This window comes from Acanthochromis polyacanthus, chromosome 7, assembly GCF_021347895.1.
Source record: "Acanthochromis polyacanthus isolate Apoly-LR-REF ecotype Palm Island chromosome 7, KAUST_Apoly_ChrSc, whole genome shotgun sequence".
In the NCBI taxonomy this organism is placed as follows: Eukaryota; Metazoa; Chordata; class Actinopteri; family Pomacentridae; genus Acanthochromis; species Acanthochromis polyacanthus.
Window position 1 is genome coordinate 30,202,731 of NC_067119.1, and position 22,665 is coordinate 30,225,395.

The window sequence follows — 22,665 nt, forward strand, 5'->3', positions numbered from 1 at the left end:
AGAATGCATATTTACTAAGTAATCCATTGTTTATATTTCAGTTAAAGCATGTCAAAATGTCTGTCTCATATATGATACAACAGGATTATAACGCATTTTTTTCCTGAATTGTCATATTCCATTTTTGTAATGTAATCTACATTATACCTATGAAAATACAAACACATGCTATTTTAATTATTTAATTAATTTAATGAAGGAATGAAATGCCATCTTCAAATGCATTTTCCTCTGAAATCAGAATCGCTGTATTTTATTGACTTATTTTTGTATGTCAAAAAGACCAGAGGAAGAACAGAGAAAAAGAAATTACAGTGAAAATGTTATCAACACACTACTTTGGTTACTTAATTCACTTAATTAATGAATAAAATGCCATCTTCAAATGCATTTTGAGTATTTGTACAATAACAATTGCTCTGAAATCATAATGGCTGTACTATAGTGACCAATTTTTAGATTTCAAAATGACTAGACAAAGAAGAGAGAAAAATTAAGTACACTGAAAATGTCATGAAGGAGATACTGGATGGAAACACAAGTGACATGGAGCAGTTTGTGGAAAATGAGGATGACGAGGGGATAGAGCAGGTTGTAGGCTGTAAATACATGGGGGATTAGTACATATGTTCAGTGTGAGAATCTACTGGGAGATGGAGACAAAGCTTCCTGAAGTTTGTTGTTTTGTTCTTTCTTTTAATTTCATCTATTATTATATTATTTTTTTGTTATGAAGTGTGTCAGCTCACTCAATGCTAACAGTAGACTGGAGCAAGTGGAGTTTTACTGTATATTGTTGTGAGCAAAAAGTTACCCCAAACGCCTAATGTATCATATATGATACAAACAATATATCACAAACAAAATGATATGGCAATTTATTTTTGGGATTTTGTTAAAAGGAGTGATAAACATGTCAATTCCAAAAAATTAGAATATTCTGGATATTTTTTTGAGATAGCGGCACAATCTCACTGTAGCTATGACTACAAGTGAACAGTGCATCCGCTGCCTGCTGATGATCACATGATTGCGATCCGACTACAAATCTACTGCGGAACTATTGGGATTTCATCAGAAATCATGCAAGGAACAATTGATTAAATTGTGGGGGTGTTTCCGAGTCCTATCAATTCCCACCGCCCATTATATATTTAGCTCACGCCATTCAGTATCCGTACATAATGTACACATGCATAACACGTCTGTGATCAGCCAAGGTCACATTCTACAGTGCTGTGATTTCTGATCATCAATAACTAATAAAAAATTATATATTTCTAAACAAGAAAAGCACTCAGAGAGCACAGTACTCCTCCAAGGCAAGCATTTATTATTTTTAGATGTAAACCTAGAAATCCCAACAACTTTGAGGATTCATTTCAAAACAGAAAAAAATATTATTCGGAAATTTTTCAGATTTGATTGATTTCTACACTTAACAAAAATATGCTGCCACTAATGTGCTTCATTGTGATCCCTGAACTACAATCAACAAAAATATAAATGCAACACTTTTGTTTTTGCTCCCATTTTTATGAGATGAACTCAAAGATCTAAAACCTTTTCCACATACACAATATCACCATTTCTCTTAAATACTGTTCACAAATCTGTCTAAATCTGTGATAGTGAGCACTTCTCCTTTGCTGAGATAATCCATCCCACCTCACAGGTGTGCCATATCAAGATGCTGATTAGACACCATGATTAGTGCACAGGTGTGCCTTAGACTGCCCACAATAAAAGGCCACTCTGAAAGGTGCAGTTTTGTTTTATTGGGGGGGTCCACTCCTCTTCAATGGCTGTGCGAAGTTGCTGGATATTGACGGGAACTGGTACACGCTGTCATATAAGCCGATCCAGAGCATCCCAAACATGCTCAATGGGTGACATGTCCGGTGAATATGCTGGCCATGCAAGAACTGGGACGTTTTCAGCTTCCAACAATTGTGTACAGATCCTTGCAACATGGGGCCGTGCATTATCCTGCTGCAACATGAGGTGATGTTCTTGGATGTATGGCACAATAATGGGCCTCAGGATCTCGTCACGGTATCTCTGTGCATTCAAAATGCCATCAATAAAATGCACCTGTGTTCTTGGTCCATAACAGATGCCGGCCCATACCATAACCCCACCACTCCACTCCATCCACAACACTGACATCAGAAAACCGCTCACCCACACGATGCCACACTCGCTGTCTGCCATCTGCCCTGAACAGTGTAAACCGGGATTCATCCGTGAAGAGAACACCTCTCCAACGTGCCAGACGCCATCCAATGTGAGCATTTGCCCACTCAAGTCGGTTACGACAACGAACTGGAGTCAGGTGGAGACCCCGATGAGGACGACGAGCATGCAGATGAGCTTCCCTGAGATGGTTTCTGACTGGTCTCAGACCATCTTGGAGGTGAACATGCTGGATGTGGAAGTCCTGTGCTGGTGTGGTTACACCTGGTCTGCGGTTGTGAGGCTGGTTGGATGCACTGCCAAATTCTCTGAAACGCCTTTGGAGGCTTATGGTAGAGAAATGAACATTCAATACATGAGAAACAGCTCTGGTTGACATTCCTGCTGTCAGCATGACAATTGCACGCTCCCTCAAATCTTGCCACATCTGGGGCATTGTGCTGTGATAAAACTGCACCTTTCAGAGTGACCTTTTATTGTGGGCAGTCTAAGGCACACCTGTGCACTAATCATGGTGTCTAATCAGCATCTTGATATGGCACACCTGTGAGGTGGGATGGATTATCTCAGCAAAGGAGAAGTGCTCACTATCACAGATTTAGACAGATTTGTCAACAATATTTGAGAGAAATGGTGATATTGTGTATGTGGAAAAAGTTTTAGATCTTTGAGTTCATCTCATAAAAAATGGGAGCAAAAACAAAAGTGTTGCATTTATATGTTTATTGAGTGTAGTTCAGGGATCACAATGAAGCACATTAGCAGTTACCATGCTACCTCCTTTGTACAAAGGTCAGATTTCCCTGAGGTGTTTCCTTCCCATGGAACATGAATTTTTCAAGTAAATCAACATGCAGATATAGTCCATCCATTAGAAAGCTTGCTGTGCCTCAAGTTTCCTGCAGAACATTGCTCAATAAGCAGCACTGTGATAGCAGGAAACATGGCAAAACTAAGCCAAAGTGTGGGAAATCAGTTTGTTATTCTGAGCAAAAAGGGACTTTCTCAGGGGGCAGCGCCTGGCACTCCAAAACACTCGGCATCGGTTATATGCAAAGCACGATCGGGCAGCCCAAAGGGGACCACACCATCGCAAGATCAATACATCAAGCTTTGCTCACTTGGAGATACAAAAGCAACTTCAATTTCAGATGCCGAATTTTCCAAATAAGGTCCACAAGACTCTAATCAGCAAAAGTGTTGTCAAAACAGTGCTGTCTGGTAGCGTCTCAGAGGACGGATACTGCCTCTAACCCACTTCTCAGGAGGGGAAACAAGGTCAAACACTTGGACTGGGCTGAGACATAGCAGCATTTCACAGTGGACGGTGGAAAAAAGTCCTGTTTACTGATGAAGCTTGGTTGGAGTTGTGAGACAGTAATAGACGGTGTATGTAAGGAGACTAAGGGGATAGAGAACAATATGATAGTAGATGATCAAACCAACAGTGTAGCATGGTGCTTGGACTATTCATGTCTAGAAGGGAAATTGGACAGTTGACTCAGAATGCTGAATTGGTGAATGAAATCCACCCTGACATGCTTCACCTTCTGGTTTGTATCTTTTTTGAGAAGGACTTGTACTGCAGCAGGATAGTGACCCCAAACACGTCTTCAAGCTTTGACTTAAAGAGAGAGAAGTGCTGACTGTCATGAACTTTCCTGTCATGAACCCCACTGCACATTTATACGACCCTTGGAGACTGAGAAAGCCAAACACTCAGCATCACAAGAATATCTTTGGAACACTGCCTGTCCATGCTGGGATAAAATGGGTTATTAGGAATCCATGCTAGGTGACGTGTATGTGATTTCTAATGTACATAAAATCAAAAATTCATGTACTTTTTTTTTACAGAGATTCAACTTCTTATTCAGATTTAGCTGATATTATTGTTTTTAATGAAGAATTCCAAATTAAATTAGAAGCTAATGCAAAACAGTAGTATCTTCTCTAGTGGCCTCAGACATTCGGACCCAGCTCCATACAGTATTTATTAACATATTTAAATATATTCAATATGTTATTACAGCACATTTCCACATGAAATGAAAAACACCATAAAACAGTTAACTGAGATGCTGTAGAGCACATCTGGATGTAAATAATCAATTTCCTTTCTCTAACACGGTATCCTTATCCTCTCTGATATTCTTGCCTGTGTTGAGATATATTATTTAAATCCCAGTAGACTCCCTCAGAAGAGTTGCAGAACCTTGAGAAAAGTAGGTTTTTCCTTCATTCTTATCTACAGTAAAACACTTGGGTCCACAACATCTCCACCCTGCCAACAGCACAATCCCATGTTCAGGAGATGAACATATTTGGGGTCAAAATTTGCTGCAGTGTACCTTGCTATGAAAAACGGGCCTGCTGCTCCACCATTAAAAATAATGGTGTTGGTCTCAACAGCTTCCACCAGTGCATTTGGTGTCAAAGCCTGAGCATGAGACCAGCGTGTGTCTTAAACTCGGAGAACAGTAATCGCATTACATCGACAGCCCAACACTGATGGCAACGTTGCACAGACAATGGCAACGAGTATGAGGGGGGGAAAAAAATGAGAAGAAGCTGTTGTTGGCAACCAGCTTCAGAAAATGGAAACCAAACTGAGCAGAGAGGAAAGATTAAAGGTTTGGACCTTTGGCAGCTCTACATGAACAACATTAAATCAACAGGAGCCAAGAAAGACGGTGTTTCGTTGATTAGACTAATTGAGAGCATGTTAAAGGTTACTGTACAGGTTGCTGTGCAGTCTCCCTATCTAATCTTCCTGTGCTGATGTCTTCATTCCAGCTGGATTCTAACATCTTCTCTCTCTACCGCACTCACAGATGAGGCTGGCTGTCATCACAGGAAAAAACAAAGTTTGCCGGGTAAACAGCGAGTTGCGCAAATTGCTGTCTGTGTTTTGTTGGAGGATAGATGGCTGTTTGAGCTTCTCCTCCGGGTTAGTGCTGAGCGTTCCACTTTCTGAGGGAGAGATTAATATGGACGCTTGTGGCACACTGGCTCTGAACAGCATCCACACCTAGCCTCTGACTCTGGCTCACAACATAAATCAGCCGGTGAAAGTAGAAAAAAAAAACACGGCAGTCTAATCCCCTGTCTGTGTGATTGAGGAGACGCAGTGAGTGGAAGGATTGTCAGGAGCCTTTTTCTGACTGAAGGTCTTCACACAGAGTGGTGGCTGCTGCAGGGACAGAGGGGGAATTTCGAAGCACTGACCCTTGAAGCAAACAGGCGTTAGCATTTGACTAAATGAAAGCAACCACCAAATCAGTGGGCCTTTTTTTCCGTCTGAGGAAATGGTATTTTCTATTTCAGTTGTACTCTTGTGTTTAACACGAACAAATGAGCACCAGGGTGGTTTGATGGTTAACAAGGTGTAGATTTAAATTAGCATGTTTTCCTTGAACTGTACAAAAGACACTCTGCCTGCAGCCGTAGCTCTTTATCTGATATCGGTGGTTGAATTGTTGACTTCGGATTTTATTCCACTACATTTCAGGGAATCTTTAGTTACGAGTCCCTTCGTAGATTAACTATCTAACATTTAAAAACATCCATCCATCCATCCATCCATTATCTTTACACCGCTTAATCCGTCATGGGGAGGCTAGAGTCTATCCCAGCTGACTTAAGACCACTGCACACTGCGATTTTCATCTGTCCCTGATGAAAGATAACAATCGTGAGAGGATCATGGTGATATCTTTGGTCTTGGCCCTAAATCGGTGGTCCTTTATCGCACTGTGAGAGAGATTCATGATCTTGTGACCAAAGACAACCTGCAACAACATTCTGACAGTGTCAGAAATTTGGAGTGATCATCTCAGAGTGTGACTGCTGCTGCAACCTACGACAACAAACTAGCCCATAGAAATGCAGTATGAAATGGCGTACTGATCAGCGTCACACTGGTGCTAAACCCAAGTAGATGATTGGCAATGGCAATGGCAAAACGCATCAAAACAAGTGTGTGGGATTTAAACAAAGAAGACAGCCTAGTAGAGTTGTGGCAACAGAAGCCCTGCCTTTTTGACGTGTCCTTCAGCTCGTATCACAACCAGAACAAGGTTGAAGAAGAGAAGAAGAAGAAGAAGAAGAATAGCCACTTTATTGTCAACCAGAACATACACTAATTGGTGCACATTATAGGCTGAAATTTCGGTGCAACAAGCTCACCATCGGAGTGATAGACACAAAACCAGACAAACAAAAATGTTCTAAATAAAAACAATTTCAATGTATACATGTAATCAACTATATAAATATACATACAAATATGTATATATAAATATATACACACACAAATAAACATATATATATATACACACCTGTAATCATACACACCCGCACATATTTATTTTACAGTGAGGGTGTGGCAGCAGTATTGCACGCACATTGGAAAAAAAAAGAAAAAGTAGCAGCAGTTATGTTTTCACAGTGACCGGTGCCCAGAAGGATTATTGTGAGTTCAAGAGTCTGATGGCGTGGGGGATGAAACCGTTACAGAACCTGACTGAAGTATAATACATAAATGTCACAAGGGCGAGGACTCCATTCATGTTTCGCTAGTTTCCCTGATTGTAGGTACTCCATTTATGCTTTGGTTGTTTATTTTTCATGGATGGATGGCGCACACTAATGACGTTTTATTCTTGCGCATTCACGTCGACTCACATACGTCGTAAGCTGCAAATCAGCTTGTGTCTTCATTGTGCAACCTGCACAGAGCAAACTTTATGTTGTGGCCAAAAATTATTAGATTCATGCTGTACAGTGCAGCAAGCTATGAACTTATAAGATTGTTAAAATCGTACAGGGTGTCGAAGCTTTTAGGGTGAAGGCAGGGGACACCTGGACAAGTCGCCAGTCTATCACAGGGCTGCATAGAGACAAACAATCACACCCATATTCATACCTACAGACAATCTAGAGTCACCAATTAACCTCAGCATGTTTTTGGACTGTGGGAGGAAGTTGGAGTACCCATAGAAAGCCCACGCATGCACAAGGAGAACATGCAAACTCCATGTAGGAAGGAAGGCCAGGATACAAAGGGGATCTTCTAGCTGCAAGGCAAAAGTGCTAACCACCGAGTCACTGTGCAGCCCCATTTAAAAACATGAGGTTACAAAATACAATGCAGTGTTACAGAAAACAAATCTTTCTCTTTTTCACACCCACACAATGTCACTTTTTATTTGCCATTTTTCATGTCAGTTGTAAGCAGTTCCACCCCTCTAAACTTCTCAGATGATTTCATTTAAATTGCTGCTGGAGGCCCGACGAGGATAAATTACACATTATGCTACAGCAGTAAAATACAGCTTGCACACTGATGTATCTGTATCTAATGATACATCTGTATCAGCACACACTGGATAGGTCACAGGGCTGACACAAAGAGACAGACCGCCATGCAAAATCACACCTCCTGCCAATTTAGCATCTCCGGTTAACAGTAGCAGGCACAGCTTTGGACTGTGGGAGGAAACCTGAGCACTCTGAGAGAACCCACCCTTGCAAACTCCACACAGAACCCTCCTGTACAATCTTATTGTGAGGTGACAGAGCTAACCACTGCACCACTGTGTGACCTGCAACTATACATTACATAATAATAATCTATCTAATAATATATTAGATTAACAGCAATCAATTGGACTATTCTGTGAAATAGTTCCTTTTACATGTATCGCAATAGTGGCTCTTCTGTAGTTTTACTTTGTAGAGGATTCGAGAACTTGTGGTGGTTTTATAGAAGTTCTTCCTCACAAACTGGAATGATGAGGGTTTATTTTAATCTAAAGCAACCTCTGGTCTTGGGCACCCTGTTCCACCCACAAAAAATGGCATATTGAAAGAAAAGTAATAATATAGCAGAAAAATTAAAACCAGAAAGGCACTCCGAGAACACAGACTGCCACAGAGGGCAAAAGTTGACTCTTTTGTGATATTTGATTTTGCAATCCAAAGCAGATCTGCGCTAAACTTTATTGGATTCCTCCGTTGCCCATTGCTCCACCTTTCTGAAAAGTTTCGTGAAAACTGGCAATTGATAAGCCTGCTGGCAGACAGACAAACAAACAGGAATGAAAGCCTAAACTTTCTGGCACAGGAAACTAAGGTTCAAGATACGAGACACCTCCTGAAGGGTAGTTAGCGCTCCAACCAAAGAGAGCTGGACTCATTAAAGTTAGACCTTTCCTCTTTCATATCTTTTGTATCCATTGTTCAAAAGAACCACAAAGTGAAGGGTATGAATGATCAGGTTGTGTGTATTTGATAATAATGTCACGTAAAGTCATTTATGAATAAGATTAATCTTTACTGCACTCCCTTGTGTATCAGTCACTGTTAGAAGCTACGCCGTGGTGTTTGAAGCAGCGAGGGCCTCAGAGGCTAGCTCTGTTTGCACTCGTTTCAGAGATTTTTCGAACTTGTGCACTGAGGCTCCTTCATCATCAGCCTACCCTCCAGCTACAATACAATAAAAGCTATTAGCGTGTAATAATTACTGGGCAGGAGAAAAGTTATGGGACTCCCTCTGATCCAGGCAAATAAAACGTTGGGCTGCATCCATAGGAGGAGAGTTATGGAGCAGGGAATACATTTTAAAGAACTGGCAGGGCAACACAGCAGAGGATAAATAACTATCTATCATACTAAGAATTTAAATGAATACACAGTAGACTGAGGCCTGCACAGTGATTTGGTGGTTTTGCACTAAGAGCAGCTAGAAGATTTCTGCTTCGTGTCTCGGCCTGGGCCTGGGATCTTTCTGCATGGAGTTTGCATGTTCTCTCTGGGCATGCGTGGGCTTTCTCTGGGTACTCCGACTTCCTAATTCTAAATTGTCTGTCGGTGTGAATGTTTGTTTGTCTCTATGTGTAGCCCTGTGATGGACTGGATTAAGCGCAGTACAGATGATGGATGGATGGTCGACTGAACAAGGAGCAGTATGAATTCCTCTGGAAACATGGAGCGTCATGGATGCTGCTGTGTTCAGGATAGATGGTATTCTTTTGATTACAGGCCTTAATACTTACTTACATATATAATGAAAAAAGTTTTCAATGTGCAATATAACCAGACTCTTTCCTAGTAGACTCAAGTGCAATACAATGGTGCAATAGATCTGTTAACTCTACTTCAGTTCTTTTTTGTTAATCTTTCTAGTTTTTACACACTTAAGACTCTTGACACACTGTGACACTTTACACAAACACTTTTAGAAACTTACATTTTCTAGTTTGCATTTGAATTTAGTTTTTTTGCGTTTTGTACTTTATTTGTTATGTGCTATTTCTATTCTACTACTAAACTCTGCGTAATTGTGTACATTCCACTAACCTTTGTGTAATTTTATTGTACTCTGGAAAAATAATTTCCTCTAGAATGAATAAAGTAGTTCCTATCTTATCTTATCTTATCTTATCTTATCTTATCTTATCTTATCTTATCTTATCTTATCTTATCTTATATGCTGCAAAGCCACCTGCTGCTGTGTTCAGTTACTGGCAGTGCACCTTTGTTAAAATTAATCCACAGCACGTCTGATCCAGTAAGATCAGCCTCAGAGCACCACCTCATTTGTGTTTTTGTCTGGTGGAGTAAAATGATCACACTCAGAGAAAAGATATTCACTTCTGCTATATAAACCACAGGCCACATTCATCCAACTTTGGATTTATTGACTTCTCTTGAACACTGAAATGTGTCAGAAATCAATCACTTTCATTGATCACAAGCAGACTAGTAAAGTTACCAAACGGGTAAATTGGCTCACCACAAGTACTGTGAGGAAACTGATACTCCTCATCCTTGCAGAAGAGCTTCACAGGAATATCACTGAAACACTGTTACGGTGCAGTGCAGCTCTTCACTGGAAGTGGGAAACGTTTTGGCAGCAGACCTGCGGAAATGCTGTGGGCAGTGGGATGTCAGCAATATGAGGGCTGTCCACCTCTCGTGGCGTTATTGGAAGCAGCGCAATGGTAAATTGGTTGATGTTTTTTGACTCCTCCACTCTTAACCTCCTCTTAACATCAATACTGTATTTCATATTGGACTCCATCAACATTATGCTTGATTTTCTTTGAATAACCGGCAGAAAAATTATGAAAACAACCGTCAGGGATACACACTCTAACCTGAAATAAATACTTTTTTTTTCTTGGTTCTAGATCTTTTCATGACCTCTTCTAATTTCTTTTAATATGTTAATTCCAGTGCAGTCTAGGTAGTGATGTTACCTGCTCTCATTGCTTTCTGACTGCAAGTGGTGACTGAATACTGCATGTGAAATCTACGGAGTGATTTGTTAAGTGCCTTAATCGACCAAAATCACCTATTTTTGATGCTATCATCCTGGATCATTCCTGTACATACAGTAGGGACCTCCTCCACCTTTTCACTTTCTGAGTAGACCATTCACTCCATTTACTGGTGCTCCATTATACCCTTATTTCAGTGGTGGAGGAACCACAATTTTGCACTAACAAGGAGGAAAAATCATCTATATTTGGAGGCTGAAGGGGTTGGTGGTGGTGGAAGTCAGTGGATTTTCAGCTAGGAGACTTGAGTCTCAAAACCATTATAGCATTATTTTTCCTCATTCTAACTTTTGTTTTCTCTCACTGCTTATTTGACGTCGGTGTTTTCTTATCAGGCACCAAAACTAATTGGGTTTAGAAAAGGATAATTATTTTAGGTAGACTAGGCCCTGTTGCTATGTGTTCATCATGCTACAAAGGCTCCATTTTGTACAAAGTTGCCTTTGTTATTGGGGTTACTTTCTGTTTATCAGTGATCAAAATGGATAATGCAACTTCTACCCTACTACAACAACCCTGTCTTGACAAAATTAGACACCTTTATTTGGTGGAGTTTTTGTTTTTTTCGGACACCCCAGCTTGTTACGAAGATGAGATCAGAGAAGATGATTTGCCACACTATAGTGGATCAGGTTAAAGGCATTAGAGGAGATTTAATTTCCTACGACTTTGAACGTATCATGCGCATGCGCACATACAACTTCTCCCTCACCCCCCCCCCCCAACCTCCCCCCTCTTAACATTTACAAAGAAACACTCCCCTCCAGAAATGTGCGTAGCACTCGTGAAGTTGTCTTTTACAGCTGGGTCCCCCTGGATCTTTATCTGCCATTATGTAAAAAAAGATGAGCAAAACAAGTCGCCAGCTAACTACGAAGCTATACCAAAGCAACACATACAGAAAACACGTAAGTCCAAGGCGTACGTAATCTACGTAACTAGGCCTGAGCCGGAAGATTTTTGATTGACAGGAAAGGGAGCAAACCAAACGCCTCGGTCCGAGCGCATTGATTGGCTGATGTTTTTCAGGTCCTGCCATGTCCACAGTTAATTTTTTTTATTTTTTTATTCTTTTAGAGACCATACATACAAGTCCACTAAAGGTCAGTATATTCACTTTATGTGAATCAGACAAATTAAACAACAAAAACATCCTCCATAATGCCTTTAAGGGCCTTGGTCAGGGGCCCAACAGTTGCTGGGGCTTGAACCACCAACCATCCAATCAGTAGCCAAAATCCTTACTTTCCTCGACAACTAAACTTAATTTTTAATTATATTTTGAGGGGAATGCATTTCCTGTTGTATTGCATTTGTTTGTGATATCTTTCAAATATGTTTCTAATCAACATTTCATTTATTTTATTGCTTTACTGTCACTTATTTTCAGCTTGTTAATCATATGGGGCTTGTCACCACGGTAACCCAGAAAATGCAGGAGAAGTTTTAAACATGTTGTGAAAGTGTACATTATACTAAATTGTGCAATTTTTCTAAATGTAACCAAGTAGTTTTGGTGCCTAAGCCTGTCCAAACAGCAAACACAAATAAGAAAAGAAGTTAAAACAGTCAAAGAATAGTATGCCCCCCCCGCGACCCTAATGAGGATAAAGCGGTGTATAGAGGATGGATGGATGGATAGTATGCCCTCATAAGACACAAGCCCCAGTCTCCGGAGTGAATGTTCCTGCATTGACTTTACCTCCCCTCCTGTCTCCTTACATGGACTTTGTGACACTTTTGAACTGCAAAGCTTTGTATGATGTCCCGACTGAGAAACTGTGTTTGTTTCAAAATGAAACTGATAATAGAGTTTAGGATGAGTTGATCAGAAGGAGGAGGAGGTTGGTCCCTACTGGGAATGTCAGTAACGATTATTTAATGGGCTGATAACATCTGAATCACACACTAAAACAAACTCTCGGCCATTGATTGTTTCTCGTAATTGAACAGCGAGCCCCAGTAAAAACAAAACTAAGATGAACGAATAATAAATGCAGATCAATGTGTGGCAAATAAGTGCATGTTTTTAATATTATTTCTTGTGTCATCTTGTGCTCGACAAATTTCCTGCTCTGTGTTAATGAGCAAATCCTCCATTCAGAAGCTTTGATTAGATTTAATGTATGCAATATTTAAAGTGCTTCATCTCAACTTCAAATTAATATTACAAGCTGTTACTCAACTGGTCTTCTGCTTATATCCTGTTTTCATTATATGAATCATTAAGTTATCAATTTGGTGATGGTATTTCCTGGGATTGAATCCTGTAGGGCTCATTAAGCCTTTCCTAGCTGCTAACATTATGAACAACAATGAACCAGAGTCATCCTGGCGGACACACTGAGCCGAAGCTCATCAGCGAGAATGGGAATCCCAGTTCAGTCTGCTGGAGGCCGTGCTGTGAATAAACCCTTCAGCCACCAATAAATGTCAGCGGCTGTCCCAGCAAAGGAAATGTGTCGCGGCGACAAGACAAACATGCTTCCTGTGTGTGATTCATTACGCCAGGAGGGAGTGTGGCTGCACCTCCACTCGTCTCACTGAGCCTTGTTTAAATTACGGGGGACAGACACAGACGACGAGGAAAGGTCAAGCAGTGCAGCTCGCATGTTAATTATCTACTGTCACAGCAGACACAGCTCACACATCTGCATGAATTACCATCAGTGTTGGTAAACATACAGTAAGAGCAGCTGACCGGTGCGGTAACGACCTGACCTTTCATTAAAGATGCACATGGCAGTTGGACAATGAAAACACCTCAGGGTCATGTACTGCGAGGTCAGTGAACTGCCCGCTCATGTTAATTGCTTGTACATCAGTTTCAATTTGTCGTCTTTTCTCGAGGGGGGAAACAACTTTATTTTGACAGTCGTGATGAGTTTTCAACCCCGGGAGTGTTATTGTGACAATTTAAATGAATCTTCAGGGTTTAATTAGTGGGAATGGGATGTCAACGTTATGATTTAAGTATCAGGTGTTACTAAGCATCACATCAGTGGTGAGGATGGTGGCTACTTGTCATGAAAGACAGGACAACAGAAAAAGTAGTTGCAATAAAAATAGTTATTTCATGCAGCTGATTTAATCATTGTGTCTGTGTTTTTCTCCTAAGAGAATTGTTTAAACCTGTATTTATTAACAAGCTGTGAGACTGAACAGAAAAGAAGACGCCAGAAAGGAGTTATGTGACAATCGGTGTACGTTTGTTTGTCTGTCTTTCTGTGCGCAACGTTGCCCAAAAACGGATTAACAGATTTGGATGAATTTTCAGGGAAGGTCATAAATGACACAAGGATCAACTGATGAGATTGTGGCAGTGATGTAGCTTATAGTCTGGATCCACAGATTTATTAAAGATTTGTGTATCACTGCGAGATAGCATCACGGCATCACTGTAACCATGACAACAAGTGAATGCTACATCAGCTGCCTGCTGACATCACATGATTGTGATCCCACTACAAATCAACTCCTGCGAACTTATTGGGACTTAAATGTAGGAAATCATGCAAGGAACAATTGATTAAATTGTAGGGGTGTTTCCGAGTCCCATCAATTCCTGCTGCCCGCTACATATTTAGGTCACGGGATTCGGTATCCGTACATAATGTACACATGCATCACACACGTCTGTGCTCAGTGCACGGTCATTTGGTTTGTTTTGTACATCTATGTTACATGGCCACATTCTGTGAAGCTGTGATTTCTGCCACAATTTTTTTCAAGATTTCAGTCATAGGAAATGATACGACTGATCAGCCTTGGCAGAGTTCTGCGCTCTCTGAGTGCTTTTCTTGTTCTTTATGGGATGTCACTACAGAGAACAACATTCACATCACACACTAAGTCAACTAATCCTTTGTTGATGTAAAACTATTTAATTATAGCAGCTTTAAAGGATCTGTGTGACTTTTTACCAATAAATAGTCACAGTAGTTCTAAAATTATTTCATTAAGGATTTCATTTTGGACTTTTGGTCTCCCTGAGTCTCAATCATGTTTTAGAGTCTCAGGCACAACAATAAAATTTTATGGGACGTAGGGGAACTAAAATATAATGAAATTGAATACTGAACATATTATAGCCTTCACAGTGAAAATAAGGTTGTTCTTCAAAAATCTATTACAGAAAATCCCAGCAAGAGTGGAAATGTGTGGAGCAGACTGGTATAATGAGAGGAGGGGTCGGCTGCCATCCCTGTCTGTTCCCAGCTTTTAAAGGCTCGCTCTGTAATAGCAGGCAGTTAGAGCCTCAGTGGGGAGCGCAGACGTGCCAGTGGTGACTCCGGCTCGGCCTTCTTTCAGTATGTTATTTATGAGCCGTTTTCCTCTGACAGCCTGAAGGAGGCAGGCTTGTTACTCTGTGCCAAGTGAAGGAGGGCCAAGTGTGGTCTGCAATCTAGTTCATTGTCCCTCCCTCTCCAAACAGGAATGCTTTTGGGATGTGGAGCCGAGCATCATCAGCTGCTGTGGGTGTCGCAGTGTGGAAGCAACTGAAGGATTTGCCCACATCACCATGGAGACAGTAGTACGCAGCAGTTTAGAAAGCGACGAGACAAATCCCATCCCTTCTCTTTCCTCTTTTTTTTTAAGCTATTTTAAAACCTGGTGCTCAAGTGTCCCCCCTCAGGGGTTCTCCATCCCTTGAACTGTTACTCACAAAACCAAACACACAGACAGCTCAGAAAACTGTGGCACATATTTCAAAACACACACACATGTGAAAGTGTGTACAGAAACTACAGCATGAAAACACTGACGATTCAGAAAGGACGTCACACTAGCTTATTTGTGTATGATCCCTGAGCTGAGTTTCTCCAAGGCAACGACAAAATGAACAGGGTTTATTTCAACCAAAAAAGAAAATCTGCAGCAATAGCCAGTGATAAAGCACAGGTTTCATGCTTTAGTCTGGAGAGCTACACTGAGAGACTTGATCAGAAGGCTATTTGATCAGTTACTTGTCAGTTAATGTCCAGCAGAGCGTATCAAAGGCAAGAAGTTAAAGCTGCAGTAGGCAGAAATCATGCTTTAAATGTGCGGATGACAGATAGGTAAGATAAAAGCTGATAGCTATGTAGGGCATTCTCCTGAGTGAAAGTCCATCCAACACCCTGCACTTTCACATCCTATTATAGCTGCTATTTGACCTGCTCTGGGTAAAAAGACCCGAGATTGTGAAATCTCCTGTCATGGCTTGGTTTGCAAAAAGCCTGAAAACTGAGCTAGGAGGAGGAGCAGAAGCGTAATCTTCTCAGACCAATATGTTGAGAACTTAGTATGGCATTTTCTATGCCAAACAAATAATGCTTACTTCATCTTTAAAATCTGGCCATAGTACTGTCACTGATGTTTCTTTTAACCCTTTCATGCATGAGTGGGTCAGAAATGACCATGTGATGTTTTTTTTGCAATCTTCTATGTAAAAGGCCGTGGGTCTTTTGACTTGTGAACTCTGAGCAGTTCTCTTGCTGTTTCAATGACCCTGCACATCACAGCTTAAGTGACTGAAAATATCTTTGAAATGAAAAGCTTTTATCATTTCATTTTCCAGCTATTCATCAAAAAACACGTTTTCATATCATTCTATTTAAACTTTTAAGTTACCTTTCATACCTTCAAAGAAATTGTGATATTTGTATTACTAAATTAAGCTCTTTATCTCAGAGCATATCATACAAGAGGGGATGGAGGAAAGGAGAGCAGCAACAGCTGGAGGAAAAGAGTAGAAAAATGTCAACAAAATGGATACTGACATTTTTCTGTTGCTGTCCTGTGTAATAATCTTTTTTTAAATCATCAAAATCTGTTATAAAGTTAAAAAAAAAAATCATTCTTGTGTGGACACAAATGTAATACAAACAATAATACAAATGATTATTCTTAACCAAAATGACAAAAATGGTATAAAAGCACACTGACTCTTATGCGGGTTATTTTTGACCCACTTATGGAAAAGTGTAGGGTTCAATCACTCATGCATCTAAGGGTTAAAAACACTGCATCCTAATAATAAAGCTGTGAAAGATCGTACCGCTGTCACTGTTGTCGTCCACCAGGATGATCTCTTTGAGCAGATGAGCCGGTGTGTGATTGACCACACTGTGGACGGAGCGCAGGATCACTGACAGCGCCTCGTTCACAAAGATGAAGACCACAGAGATCTGAGGAAGGTCCTCCGGGTACGTCAGCTGCTTACACCTGAGAAGATAAAATCAAGATCAGTTCTCAAACCACCAAAACTTCTGTCAACTGCAATTTTGCTTCGTAGCATTTCACGTGAGCAGCTAGCGGACACAGATTACTAGTCTGGAAAAACATGTTGTCTGCCTTCATGCTGAGAGTTAAATGAAAAGATTAATACAGCTCTTTTATCTGTATGATACATTTAAGGCTACAGCCATGAGACAGTTAGCTGAAGATTTACAGACTTCAAACTCCTTCTAATACCTCCTCAAGGGCTCCTGGAGCCACCTCAAACACCTCTGTGTGACCCTGAACCCAGCTCGACAGCAGCAGTATAAACCTTAGTCACAGGCGTTTTGACTTGTCATAGCAGGATAATCTCAGGTGGAACGAATGACATTAATGGTAGCTCTGTTCCATTTAGTTGTGCCGGTGGGCGTGTGCAAAAGCAGGGCCTTAAAACTGGCACACCTGCTGTAATTGGGACACAGTCATAGTTAATGTGATTATCTGCACGTGTCTGAAAAGTTAGAACGTTCACATGGAAAGTTTTCTGAGATGGACGTGTTGAGAAATCAGCCTCATAGTTTCTTTCTGCTGGTTGGAGTTTAAAACATGCTTTCTTTGACTTGGTAAGACGTTCAGTGAAACATTCCCAGCGTATTCCCATGGTGCAAACTGCCTTATATTTCTCTTCAAAAACAGGGATATATATCCTGTATTGCTTTTTCCTCAGTGCACCAAACCAGCAAGGCAAAAAATAATACTGTGTAGTACACTGAGACTGCTGCTGCTGCGGTATAGAAAAGCATGTGTTGAGGAAAAGGTCAAGAAGAATGTATCTTTGCTTGGGTTTGACACGTTCATGACCTGGCAACCTCCACGGAACCCATCGTACATGCTCTTATATAGCAGGAGGATATACTCGTGTTGTCTTATTATTTTCAATGCTGGCACAAGAACGTTTCATTTGGAGACAGACGTTTACGGGTGCAGCGCTGAAAAACATTCTATTATCAGTGAAAACTGAGCATTAAGTGTTTAAAGAATGTTTAAGTCCACTTTTGGGTATATTTACATCCTCTGCAGTTCAACTATGATTTGATCTTCAGAGCTCCAGCTCCCAAGGTGGTGGTTATGAGATGATCTTCAGAAAACAAAGTTTTTAAAAAGCCACAAAAGGTAGGAAATACACTAATGTTCAAAAATTTGGGGTCACCCAGACAATTTCATGTTTTCCATAAAAACACACACTTTTATTCATGTGCTAACATAATTGCACAATGGTTTTCTAATCACCAATTAGCCTTTCAACACCATTAGCTAACACAATGTAGCATTAGAACACAGGAGTGATGGTTGCTGGAAATGTTCCTCTGTACTCCTATGGAGATATTCCATTAAATATCAGCTGTGTCCAGCTAGAATAGTCATTTACCACATTAACAATGTCTAAACTGTATTTCCGATTAATTTATTGTTATGTCATTGAAAAAAAATGCTTTTCTTTCAAAAATAAGGACATCTCTAAGTGACCTCAAACTTTTAAACAGTAGTACATATATATATATATATACATATACTCAACAAAAATATAAATGCAACACTTTTGTTTTTGCTCCCATTTTTTATGAGATGAACTCAAAGATCTAAAACTTTTTCCACATACACAATATCACCATTTCTCTCAAATATTGTTCACAAATCTGAGATAATCCATCCCACCTCACAGGTGTGCCATATCAAGTTGCTGATTAGACACCATGATTAGTGCACAGGTGTGCCTTAGAGTGCCCACAATAAAAGGACACTCTGAAAGGTGCAGTTTTGTTTTTTGTTTTGTTTTTTTGGGGGGGTCCACTCCTCTTCAATGGCTGTGCGAAGTTGCTGTATATTGGCGGGAACTGGTACACGCTGTCGTATACGCCGATCCAGAGCATCCCAAACATGCTCAATGGGTGACATGTCCGGTGAGTATGCTGGCCATGCAAGAACTGGGACGTTTTCAGCTTCCAACAATTGTGTACAGAGCCTTGCAACATGGGGCCGTGCATTATCCTGCTGCAACATGAGGTGATGTTCTTGGATGTATGGCACAACAATGGGCCACAGGATCTCGTCACGGTATCTCTGTGCATTCAAAATGCCATCAATAAAATGCACCTCTGTTCTTCATCCATAACAGACGCCTGCCCATACCATAACCCCACCCCATGGGCCACCCCATCCACAACACTGACATCAGAAAACCGCTCACCCACACGATGCCACACACGCTGTCTGCCATCTGCCCTGAACAGTGTAAACTGGGATTCATCCGTGAAGAGAACACCTCTCCAACGCGCCAGACGCCATCCAATGTGAGCATTTGCCCACTCAAGTCGGTTACGACAACGAACTGGAGTCAGGTGGAGACCCCGATGAGGACGACGAGCATGCAGATGAGCTTCCCTGAGATGGTTTCTGACTGGTCTCAGACCATCTTGGAGGTGAACATGCTGGATGTGGAAGTCCTGTGCTGGTGTGGTTACACCTGGTCTGCGGTTGTGAGGCTGGTTGGATGCACTGCCAAATTCTCTGAAACGCCTTTGGAGGCTTATGGTAGAGAAATGAACATTCAATACATGAGAAACAGCTCTGGTTGACATTCCTGCTGTCAGCATGACAATTGCACGCTCCCACAAATCTTGCCACATCTGTGGCATTGTGTTGTGTGACAAAACTGCACCTTTCAGAGTGACCTTTTATTGTGGGCAGTCTATGGCACACCTGTGCACTAATCGGGGATCTTCTAGCTGTAACATGAAAGTGCTAACCACCAAGCCACTGTGCAGACCGGGCCAATACCTCTTCTGCATATTCTGTGTTTATACTTCATATTCTGATCAGCACAATTTGCACATTTTCTCTTTTTTATATACCTGTAAAATGTGTTATGTGAGCTGCTGTATACCTGAATTTCCCCAAGCAGTTGAATATTGTATCTATTACGTGTTTGCATATGAACAGATTCTGAGGCTGATTCCCTCCTGAATATTATGATTCTGTGTAATGGAAATCTATTGTCCAGGTCTCTGATCTCTGCCTGCTTTGTTTATAACTGTGAAAGATCTAGAAATATTTCACATTCCGTTACCAAGGCTACAAGCCATAGCCATGCTATCAGCTTGGCGAGGCTGTTATTAGTGCTTTGGGCTAAATGGTTGTTGCCAGCATGCAAATGGACGCAAAGCACGGCTGAGACACATGAAAATGTCATTAGTTTGGCAGGTATTTGGCCATAAAGCAAAGCAGTAACAAAGTACAATGTTTGGAATTGAAATTTTAACCCAATGACATGATGATGGGAACGGATCATTGACTTCCTGCTGTGGATAAAACCAAGAAATGATTAAAGTAATGATGATCTACAAGCAGAATTAAAGTCTGATTATGGGGCTGTAGAAGGTGAAAGCGATTGCTGCCTTTGTTTTCAATTTTTATTATGAGATGGAGACTCCATATTCTTTCAGAATGGTGAATGCAGCAGATAAACAGCCAAATGGTGTCACTTTCAACTTCTGGGAACTCATTCAGTACAGAAAGAGCAGACAGTGGCTAGACATGATGTAGACACATGACTCTGCCAAAAAACAGAAACCTGAATAATCCTAGAATCATACAAACATTGATATGAACTCCCAATAATAACTTCATTTATATACAGTGGATACGAAAAGTATTCAGACCCCTTGAAATTTTTCACTCTCTGTGTCATTGCAGCCATTTGCCAAAATCAAAAAAGTTCATTTTATTTCTCATTAACGTACACTCAGCACCCCATCTTGACAGAATAAAACAGAAATGTAGAAATTTTTGCAAATTTATTAAAAAAGAAAAACTGAAATATCACGTGGTCAGAAGTATTCAGACCCTTTGCAGCGACATTCATATTTAACTCACATGCTGTCCATTTCTTCTGATCCTCCTCGAGATGGTTCTGCTTCTTTATTGGAGTCCAGCTGTGTTTAATTAAACTGACTGGACTTGATTGGGAAAGACACACACCTGTCTATGTAAGACCTTACAGCTCACAGTGCATGTCAGAGCAAATGAGAATCACAAGGTCGAAGGAACTGCCCAAGGAGCTCAGAGACAGAATTGTGGCAAGGCACAGATCTGGACAAGGTTACAAAAGAATTTCTGCAGCACTCAAGGTTCCTAAGAGCACAGTGGCCTCCAGAATCCTCAAATGGAAGAAGTTTGGGATGACCACAACCCTTCCTAGACCTGGCCGTCCAGCCAAACTGAGCAATGGTGGGAGAAGAGCCTTGGTGAGAGAGGTAAAGAAGAACCCAAAGATCACTGTGGCTGAGCTCCAGAGATGCAGTCGGGAGATAGGAGAAAGTTCCACAAAGTCAACTATCACTGCAGCCCTCCACCAGTCGGGGCTTTATGGCAGAGTGGCCCGACGGAAGCCTCTCCTCAGTGCAAGACACATGAAAGCCCGCATAGAGTTTGCCAAAAAACACATGAAGGACTCCCAGACTATGAGAAATAAGATTCTCTGGTCTGATGAGACCAAGATTGAACTTTTTGGTGTTAATTCTAAGCGGTATGTGTGGAGAAAACCAGGCACTGCTCATCACCTGCCCAATACAATCCCTACAGTGAAACATGGTGGTGGGAGCATCATGTTGTGGGGGTGTTTTTCAGCTGCAGGGACAGGACGACTGGTTGCAATTGAAGGAAGGATGAATGCGGCCAAGTACAGAGATATTCTGGAGGAAAACCTCTTCCAGAGTGCTCAGGACCTCAGACTGGGCCAAAGGTTCATCTTTCAACAGGACAATGACCTTAAGCACACAGCTAAAGTAACAAAGGAGTGGCTTCAGAACAACTCTGTGACTGTTCTTGACTGGCCCAGCCAGAGCCCTGACCTAAACCCAATTGAGCATCTCTGGAGAGACCTCAAAATGTCTGTCCACCAACGTTCACCATCCAACCTGACAGAACTGGAGAGGATCTGCAAGGAAGAATGGCAGAGGATCCCCAAATCCAGGTGTGAAAAACTTGTTGCGTCATTCCCAAGAAGACTCATGGCTGTACTAGCTGAAAAGGGTGCTTCTACTCAATACTGAGCACAGGGTCTGAATACTTATGACCATGTGATATTTCAGTTTTTCTTTTTTAATAAATTTGCAAAAAATTCTACATTTCTGTTTTTTTCTGTCAAGATGGGGTGCTGAGTGTACATTAATGAGAAATAAAATGAACTTTTTTGATTTTGGCAAATGGCTGCAATGACACAGAGAGTGAAAAATTTCAAGGGGTCTGAATACTATCCATACCCACTGTAGCAACCTTAAAACCCGTTGCGATTCAGCGTTTTGATATCTGCATAAGCATTTTTCGAAACAGAACGACACTGCCAACTCGTTGATGGAAACATGATACACCGATGGAAAGCTTAGATTCTCACAAATCCGCCGGTATAAACCACTTTCAGATGTGATTACCACCGCGGGTAATATAAACACATTTGTCCGACAAACAACGAATATCCATCCATCCGTTCTCTATACACGGCTTTAATGTACACAGCGCAACTCACATTTGCGGGTTCATTATTACACACAGACGAAAATATTCTACAAAAAACGGCCATAATCCAATCTTGGACATCCAGACAAAACAAGCCAGTAAAATATCTTGTCCAAAACATGTCTTGAAGTCGGTATATGATCCACGAATAGGTTGTTTTCGAGGAAATGCACCTCACGATGTGTGTCCAATATTCCCTGTATTTCTCGTCATATTTTTATTTACAAAAAATATTAGCGATTTTTTGTACTGAAAATGGCTGGAATTGACTGTACCTTACAGGGCTACGAACAGTGTTCACAAAGTGCTTGGCAGTCAAAACATGCAAGATATAGGAGACAAGTCATGA

At 41.0% G+C, this 22,665-nt stretch overlaps 1 protein-coding gene and 1 long non-coding RNA gene across 2 annotated transcripts in view; both read right to left on the bottom strand.

The window, feature by feature from the left end:
* The window catches only part of LOC127534634 (uncharacterized), a 297,338-nt gene that overhangs the window by 157,811 nt on the left and 116,862 nt on the right, over positions 1-22,665 (bottom strand). The window lies entirely within an intron of this gene.
* Positions 1-22,665, bottom strand: part of galnt9 (polypeptide N-acetylgalactosaminyltransferase 9) — a 145,545-nt gene that overhangs the window by 70,626 nt on the left and 52,254 nt on the right. The window contains exon 3 of the mRNA XM_022211094.2: positions 16,582-16,748. Within this exon, the coding sequence (XP_022066786.1) occupies positions 16,582-16,748 (167 nt within the window). The remainder of the gene's footprint in view (positions 1-16,581; positions 16,749-22,665) is intronic.